At 38.1% G+C, this 10,228-nt stretch overlaps 1 protein-coding gene across 1 annotated transcript; it reads left to right on the forward strand.

Moving 5' to 3' along the window:
* Nucleotides 1-641: 641 nt before the first annotated feature.
* LOC131940283 (L-amino-acid oxidase-like) lies at nucleotides 642-9,736 on the forward strand. The gene is made up of 8 exons (XM_059298925.1): nucleotides 642-811; nucleotides 4,881-4,982; nucleotides 5,709-5,843; nucleotides 7,436-7,519; nucleotides 8,050-8,086; nucleotides 8,465-8,553; nucleotides 8,966-8,977; nucleotides 9,139-9,736. Exons 1-8 carry the CDS (start codon nucleotides 642-644, stop codon nucleotides 9,734-9,736), a joined length of 1,227 nt encoding a protein of 408 aa, XP_059154908.1.
* The last annotated feature ends 492 nt before the right edge of the window (nucleotides 9,737-10,228 follow it).

A 10,228-nucleotide genomic window follows, 5' to 3' on the forward strand; every position in this document is an offset into this window, starting at 1 on the left:
AACTACAACAATGACTTGCTAATGCCAACTCTAACCCAAACCAGAGCCAATTTCTGACCAAAACAGTAATTCTGAAATTGCAATACCAAATACTAATAACAACCTAACACACCTATTTTCGGAAGAGTCTACTTTGTCGGACATTGGAAATACCATGATCCTTAATACAAAAGGGGACGTCCATAAACGACGTAATTTTGAGACGGTGTGTAATGAGGGGGAGGGGGGTTCAGATGGTGCGACGTCACACTTTTGCATTATAAAAAAGCAATGTTAGAAAACGATTTTAGAAGTTATTTCGCGTTTTAGAAAACTGTTTAAATAAATTGTAATAGGATTTGACCAAAACACTTTATGTTGACAGAGTTCTGACAAGATTTTGGAAAAAATATCGATGTTTAACAAAATTCAACAGCAATTTTGAGGGGGGGGGGGGAGGTGTTGTAGGTTCAGCTGCGACGTCATTTTAGGGGGGGGGGGGTCTAGCTTTTTGTGACAATGTGTGACGGAGGGGAGGGGGGAGGTAAAAATCGTCAAAAATAGCGTGACGTCATTTATGGATGACCCCAAATATATTCAGTTATACAAATGTTATAAACTTTTCATGAAGATTTTAATTACCCTGAGATCTTTCCCGAACAATGTTTACACCAGGTTTGAAGATACAGTATTTTCCTCTGCACGGTGGGGAGAGGTTTGACAACAAATTTTACCTGCGAGGAAAACACCTGACAGAAGATGACGTCACACGCGGGGATATTCCATATGGGCTAAATAATGAGGAAAAATCCAATCAAGGAAGGTTGCTTAGGTTAGTGTATCATGGGGGAGGGGGGGGGGGGGGGGTAAAAAATTATTGATGTGACATGTAGCGACGAGATGTGACGTAAAGTGATGTATTGTCACATGATCTGACGTGTTCTGACAAAATTAGACGTGATGTGAAGCAATGTTGCGTAGTGTGACAAAATGTGACGTTGTGTGACGTTGTGTCACATTATGCGACATGTTGAGATATAATGAGACGTAGTGTGACACGATGTGCCGTCGTGTGACAAAACGTGACGCCCTGTGACGGTATGTGACGATTTGTGACTATATCATAGTGAAAAGTTGAATCAGAAACTTCTATTAGGTCCGTGGATATAACTGCTGCTCGACATGAATGGAATGAATGTGAGAAAACATGACGTTTGACTTAATTACCGGTAAGTGGCTTGAAATAACAACCAAATACAGAGTTGCTCTAAGGCTGAGTCAATGTGTTATAACAATGGTGTAAAACCACATTTCTTTTGTTTAATATTTGGTCTTGTTGTTGGTTTTGGGTGATACGGTGTCACATAACATGATATACGTGACTTTGTGACGTGCGTGATATAATGCGACACAGGTTTACACTCTGTGGCATTAGGGTATTTTGATTAAGTGTGGCTTAGTGTGAAACGATATGTGACATAATTGTGACTGGATGTCCTGGTGGGACGTCATATGACATAATGTGACATATATCATATGACATAATGTGACATATGTCATATGACAAAATGTGACAAATGTCATATGCCATAATGTGATACATCATATGACATAATGTGACATATGTCATATGACATAATGCGACATATATCATATGATATAATGTGACAAACGTCATATGACATGATGTGATATTGTGTGTCACATCACGTGTGTCACATCTCCCACCAAAATTAAATATACTGTCACTTCTCATACATATACTATACCTACTGTCACTTCTCATACATATACTATACCTACTGTCACTTCTCATACATATACTACACCTACTGTCACTTCTCATACATATACTACACCTACTGTCACTTCTCATACATATACTACACCTACTGTCACTTCTCATACACATACTACACCTACTGTCACATCTCATACATATACTACACCTACTGTCACTTCTCATACATATACTACACCTACTGTCACTTCTCATACATATACTATACCTACTGTCACTTCTCATACATATACTATACCTACTGTCACTTCTCATACATATACTACACCTACTGTCACTTCTCATACATATACTACACCTACTGTCACTTCTCATACATATACTACACCTACTGTCACTTCTCATACATATACTACACCTACTGTCACTTCTCATACATATACTACACCTACTGTCACTTCTCATACATATACTACACCTACTGTCACTTCTCATACATATACTACACCTACTGTCACTTCTCATACATATACTACACCTACTGTCACTTCTCATACATATACTACACCTACTGTCACTTCTCATACATATACTACACCTACTGTCACTTCTCATACATATACTACACCTACTGTCACTTCTCATACATATACTACACCTACTGTCACTTCTCATACATATACTACACCTACTGTCACTTCTCATACATATACTACACCTACTGTCACTTCTCATACATATACTACACCTACTGTCACTTCTCATACATATACTACACCTACTGTCACTTCTCATACATATACTACACCTACTGTCACTTCTCATACATATACTACACCTACTGTCACTTCTCATACATATACTACACCTACTGTCACTTCTCATACATATACTACACCTACTGTCACTTCTCATACATATACTACACCTACTGTCACTTCTCATACATATACTACACCTACTGTCACTTCTCATACATATACTACACCTACTGTCACTTCTCATACATATACTACACCTACTGTCACTTCTCATACATATACTACACCTACTGTCACTTCTCATACATATACTACACCTACTGTCACTTCTCATACATATACTACACCTACTGTCACTTCTCATACATATACTACACCTACTGTCACTTCTCATACATATACTACACCTACTGTCACTTCTCATACATATACTACACCTACTGTCACTTCTCATACATATACTACACCTACTGTCACTTCTCATACATATACTACACCTACTGTCACTTCTCATACATATACTACACCTACTGTCACTTCTCATACATATACTACACCTACTGTCACTTCTCATACATATACTACACCTACTGTCACTTCTCATACATATACTACACCTACTGTCACTTCTCATACATATACTACACCTACTGTCACTTCTCATACATATACTACACCTACTGTCACTTCTCATACATATACTACACCTACTGTCACTTCTCATACATATACTACACCTACTGTCACTTCTCATACATATACTACACCTACTGTCACTTCTCATACATATACTACACCTACTGTCACTTCTCATACATATACTACACCTACTGTCACTTCTCATACATATACTACACCTACTGTCACTTCTCATACATATACTACACCTACTGTCACTTCTCATACATATACTATACCTACTGTCACTTCTCATACATATACTACACCTACTGTCACTTCTCATACATATACTATACCTACTGTCACTTCTCATACATATACTATACCTACTGTCACTTCTCATACATATACTACACCTACTGTCACTTCTCATACATATACTACACCTACTGTCACTTTTCATACATATACTACACCTACTGTCACTTCTCATACATATACTACACCTACTGTCACTTCTCATACATATACTACACCTACTGTCACTTCTCATACATATACTACACCTACTGTCACTTCTCATACATATACTACACCTACTGTCACTTCTCATACATATACTACACCTACTGTCACTTCTCATACATATACTACACCTACTGTCACTTCTCATACATATACTACACCTACTGTCACTTCTCATACATATACTACACCTACTGTCACTTCTCATACATATACTACACCTACTGTCACTTCTCATACATATACTACACCTACTGTCACTTCTCATACATATACTACACCTACTGTCACTTCTCATACATATACTACACCTACTGTCACTTCTCATACATATACTACACCTACTGTCACTTCTCATACATATACTACACCTACTGTCACTTCTCATACATATACTACACCTACTGTCACTTCTCATACATATACTACACCTACTGTCACTTCTCATACATATACTACACCTACTGTCACTTCTCATACATATACTACACCTACTGTCACTTCTCATACATATACTACACCTACTGTCACTTCTCATACATATACTACACCTACTGTCACTTCTCATACATGTACTACACCTACTGTCACTTCTCATACATATACTACACATACTGTCACTTCTCATACATATACTACACCTACTGTCACTTCTCATACATATACTACACCTACTGTCACTTCTCATACATATACTACACCTACTGTCACTACTCATACATAAACTAAACCTACTGTCACTACTCATACATAAACTAAACCTACTGTCACTACTCATACATAAACTAAACCTACTGTCACTACTCATACATAAACTAAACCTACTGTCACTTCTCATACATATACTACACCTACTGTCACTACTCATACATAAACTAAACCTACTGTCACTACTCATACATAAACTAAACCTACTGTCACTACTCATACATAAACTAAACCTACTGTCACTTCTCATACATATACTACACCTACTGTCACTACTCATACATAAACTAAACCTACTGTCACTTCTCATACATATACTACACCTACTGTCACTTCTCATACATATACCACACCTACTATCACTTCTTATACATATACTACACCTACTATCACTTCTTATACATATACTACACCTACTGTCACTACTCTTAACTGTACTACACATACTTATAATGCGTATACCTATACCGCATCTACTGTCACTGCTCTTACCCTTACTATACCTGCTGTCACGTCTCTTACCTGAGTTCACCTGTCGTAACCAGGTACTACCTTGAGAAGCTGACAGGTTACAACGGCACCGAAGAGACACGGGAAATCTTTCTTCAACTTCAGGTTCCAGATGGAAGGTTCTTGTACCAGGTTCCGTAAGTTCCATTCCACAGCTGGTAACTCTGGAACAAATCCCATATTTTGTTTTGAAAGGTACATCATATTTATATTACGTGTGACTGAAGCAGAAACAAGATTTTAGAAGCTTAAATTGATGTTCAGTGTGGTATGGTAGGTAAAGCTCACGGTTGCTAAACCGAAAAGTCCCAAGATGAATCTCCCGGGCAGATGAGGCTTGTTGGCTGGGGACAGCAACTCATCTAGGAGAGACAACTCCAAAACTAAACAAGTTTACTTCTGTTTGTAATTTGTTCTTTGATGGACAGAGGCTATGGAAGCAAATCGTTTTTTTAAAGAGAGGTATTCTGGAATCGGAGTCAAATGCCGATATGCCTTATGGCAGTTTGATAATTATGCTTGAGAAAATCCCGTTAAACATTACCAATTAAGAACAAAGAAAGAACAATAATTTTTTTTTGCTAACAGTTTAAAACGCTAGACTGCTAATCCGAAAGTCTCGAGTTCGAATCCGGGTTCAAATCTCTAAGTCCATCCAGCTGTGGTGAATATTTAACTCACGTTATGTAAAGTATATAGAACTTATCATACTATCCCTTCATATGTCGTGTTCACAGAAACAAGTAAACTCTACTTCACTTACCCCATTGACTGACAGGTCCGAAAAGGGGATTTATTTTGAGAGTTAACCCCCCCCCCCCCTCCCCATCTGTTTGACTGAGATGAGTAATCCATATAAACAGATTCGATGAAGCTTTTGACATGGTTGCTTCCCCTGAAGGAAAGGCCTTCATCAAAGAAACATTGGTGTACGAGTCAGATACTGCTTCAGATACCTCAGTACTTACCGTCTTCGTTAATAATCTAGGACAAAACAGGTAGGTAAAATATACTTATAAGACAATTCATGAATAGATACTTCAGTACTTACCGTCTTCGTTAACAATCTAGGACAAAACTGGTACGTACAACATAAGTACAACAAAACAGGTAGGTAAAATATACTTATAAAACAATTCATGAATAGATACCTCAGTACTTACCGTCTTCGTTAACAATCTAGGACAAAACTGGTACGTACAACATAAGTACAACAAAACAGGTAGGTAAAATATACTTATAAGACAATTCATGAATAGATACTTTAGTACTTACCGTCTTCGTTAACAATCTAGGACAAAACTGGTACGTACAACATAAGTACAACAAAACAGGTACGTACAACATAAGATAAGTGCAACAAAACAGGTATGTACAACATAAGTACAACAAAACAGGTACGTACAAAGTAAGTACAACAAAACAGGTACGTACAAAGTAAGTACAACAAAACAGGACGTACAACATAAGTACAACAAAACAGGTATGTACAAAGTAAGTACAACAAAACAGGTATTTAAAACATACGTTATCAGACAATTTATGAAATAGTACATCAGTACTTTAATAACATAGGAAAAAACAGTTAGGTCTTCCAAAATTATCAAACAGAACGAAAGTTTCCTTTCTTCAATATTATCCTAGATCAGGGGTCTCCAAACTACGGCCCGCGAGCCAAATGCGGCCCGCGAGGTCGTCTCATCCGGCCCGCGGAGATCTTTTTGTCCACGGAAAAAAACGTTTGATAGTGATGGCTGAGGAACTTTGTCCAGAATAATCAAAGACATGCCTGGAAGAAACTGGCCCCCGAACTGAAATTTGATAGTTAATGCGGCCCTCGGACTGAAATGTTTGGAGACCCCTGTCCTAGATTAATTAAATTGATCGGGTTTAACCCTTCCCACTACTCAAAAAAAGTTCACAAGACAATAGTTTTCTGGTGCCAATTTGTGTTCAAAACTACAGATTAACAAAATGAAGAGAAACATCAATAAAAAGAAGATTAAAATAGACTGTAACACAATGCAATTTATCGCCCCTAAGCGCTATTATAAATCCTTTAAACTAAACACAATCATGCCCGGGTGATATATTGGAAACAGCGGACCTTAGTTTAATTGTTTTTGTCTTTAAATATTGGAAACAGCGGACCTTAGTTTAATTGTTTTTGTCTTTAAATATTGGAAACAGCGGACCTTAGTTTAATTGTTTTTGTCTTTAAATATTGGAAACAGCGGGGACTTTGTTAAATTGTTTTTGTCTTTAAATATTATAAACAGCGGGGACTTAGTTAAATTGTTTTTGTCTTTAAATATTGGAAACAGTGGGCACTTAGTTAAATTGTTTTGTCTTTAAATATTGGAAACAGCGGCGACTTTGTTAAATTGTTTTTGTCTTTAAATATTATAAACAGCGGCGACTTAGTTAAATTGTTTTTGTCTTTAAATATTGGAAACAGCGGAGACTTAGTTAAATTGTTTTGTCTTTAAACATTGGAAACAGTGGGCACTTATTTAAATTTTTTTGTCTTTAAACATTGGAAACAGCGGAGACTTAGTTAAATTGTTTTGTCTTTAAATATTGCAAACAGTGGAGACTACCAGATGATGTACGTCAAGGAACAAGACGCCCTCCCACGTCAACTGGTCAAGACGTTCCTGGAGTCCAACAAGAGGTTTGTACCATTTAGGGTTCATTCAGCTCTTATCTGAATACCAATATGGATAGGTGGAGTAGAGTTAATCTGTCGACTAGCATTCAAGAATTATTTTTTTTTAATTTTGGGAAGGAAGTGTGTGAGATATTAACAAGATTGGGTTGCAGAATTACACATATAATGCTGGGCACCTAATAGTACTGAGTAAGCTACTGGGTGTCTCTCTAGGTCACGGTCAAGCATGATGAATGTGTAAACCGAGAATACACAAAGAACAAGATTATCTTTAGGCAGTCACCATTGTTAGTTTTTAACCCTGAACTCCTTGTGAAATTTTGGAACATATCCAAGCTCGATATCTTTGAATACAAATAGGAACTTAGTAAAAATGAATGTCTTTGTAACGCTAACAACACTAATACTCATAGGATTGTCAACGTAATTATGTTATAAAGTAGCATCGATACCATTACTTAGTGTGAGATTTTCGGGGTAGTTTTTGTGTATAAATAATATCCTGTTTGCTGTAGTGTGTTTATACTTTACAGATTTAAACTGAACCTGAACAGACGTCTCAAGTCTTTGGTCAGGGGCGGGGAGGGGTACGTGCTGAGGTTTACACACACACGTTCACTGGACGGACACACCTATGACACGGTAAGGTCACTGGTAATAAGGTCACATTGACATTTTACACTGGCGTTGCGCGTGGTATTAATTTTTAAAATAAGCAAACACAAATTTTTAGTTGTTTTTTTTCTGTAAAAAAATCCGCAACTTTTTTCCAAGACACACTTACCCTCTCTCACTCTCTCTCTTTCTCTCTCTCTCCCACACACACACACATCAATGCACACAAGCACAAACATACACATATTCAAACATTGAGTCTGGTAACTAAAGCTCCATGTCGAAGACAGGTTTTAATATTTTAATTTGATTATTTAATTTATTTTTTCACAGGAAGATGTAGATTTGGTTTGTGCGAGAAAAGTTGTCCTGGCCACCTCTAAAGCTACCCTACAGCAAATTGAGTGGGAAGTGCTAAGGTGGTTTGTTGTGGACATTGCCCATGCATGTTTGGGGGGGGGGGGTCAATATTTGACATTATTCTTCTTGGGTTGGGTGAGGGCTACTTGAAGCTTTTTAATAGCACAGTACTGCTACAAATGATCAGAGCTTCATCCAGGCATCTCTATAGAAAGTCTACCGCCCTCCCCCCCCCCCCCCCGAACGAATTGAAATTATAAAGAAAACATACTTTTACCAGTATCAGCCCCCTCCCTGGAAAATGTTGTCCGCACCCCAGAAAATATCAAGTGCCCCTTCCCCCATTCCCCCCCCCCCCCCCCCCCGAGAAAAAAGTTTGCAAGAAACACTGTAAATTATATCATTCGGCGCAGACTTTCTCAATGCCTGCAGAAAATGACGATATTATATTCAATAAATTTATTTCTATATCAGTTTCAACAACACGTGATTATTAGAAATGATAACGTAATAGGGCTGGTAAGTAGGTCCCCAACCAGTTCAATGGCTCATGCAGGTTTTATTAAGCCGTAGAACTGGTTGGTGACCTACTTACCAGCCCTATTAAATTTTTAATTTTTTAAAAATCTTCTATTTTTACCGTGTAGAGAGAAAAGAATGATCAACGCCCTAAAAGCCCTGCGAGAGGTCCCAACGGCCCAGATCTTCATGAGCTTCCCCAGACCGTGGTGGTTGCACAACTCCAGCAACCCCACAGCCATGACAACCACGGACCTGCCCTTCAAGGAAGCGTTGGACTGGGGCCGATCAGACCACACCGGAAACTACATCCTCCTTGCAAGCTACGCGGATGAATCCAAGGCCATGAGAATGGCGTTACTCAACGAGGTGGGCGCCCCTTCATCATTTTCAGCCCCGGGCGCCGGCGTTGTTTCTGAAGCTTTAATCACAGAGCTGCTGAAGGAACTCGCTGACGCTCACGGAATCGAGCGGGGGGTAATTCCTGACCCCGTTGACGCCACGGCTCAGTTTTGGACACCGGGTCAAACCGGCGGCGGCCGGGTCGTTTGGAGAGCCGGGTATAATTACGATGACGTCACAGCCATCCTGCAACGGCCGTCGGGGAACGATGACGTGTTTGTGGTGGGGGCGGATTTCTCAGCGGGCTATAACGAAGGATTCGCAGAAAGTGCTTTTGAAACTGTGGAGAAAGTGTTTCCTTTTATTTCAGGAAGTTTTAAATGAAATGTTAATTACTTCTACAATTCTAATTGTCTGATAGTCTGGTCTGTAGAGCGATCACTCCAGGGAAACTACTCTGTTCGGAATATGTCTAATGATTGTATTAAATGTGTCACTACATTTTATAAAACTAAAATTCCTTTTATTTAGTAGAATAGTTTCCGTGGCAAACAAACTCTTTGGAAATGCTACATTTATTTGAGATGTACTGTTCTATCTATCTAATATTTAAAGTTCAATGCTGTAATTGTTGGACGAAAGTGTGGACGGACACGCGGTAACAGAGGAATATAACAAAAAACTCGAATTGATCGCCATTGTGTAATATATTAAAAATGCTCTTTATCTAAATTAATGATTCTAAAAATAATATTGAAGGTTTTATAAAACAAATTTCATTTTCCAAATTTATAGTTTTAATTGACGGCATAGGTATTAAACTATTTTTTTTAAAAAATGTATCTCCCTTCACAAAAATTATAATTGTGTCTGAAA

Source organism: Physella acuta, unplaced genomic scaffold, assembly GCF_028476545.2.
Source record: "Physella acuta isolate Inbredline_101_S28 unplaced genomic scaffold, ASM2847654v3 ptg000315l, whole genome shotgun sequence".
Taxonomy (NCBI): domain Eukaryota; kingdom Metazoa; phylum Mollusca; class Gastropoda; family Physidae; genus Physella; species Physella acuta.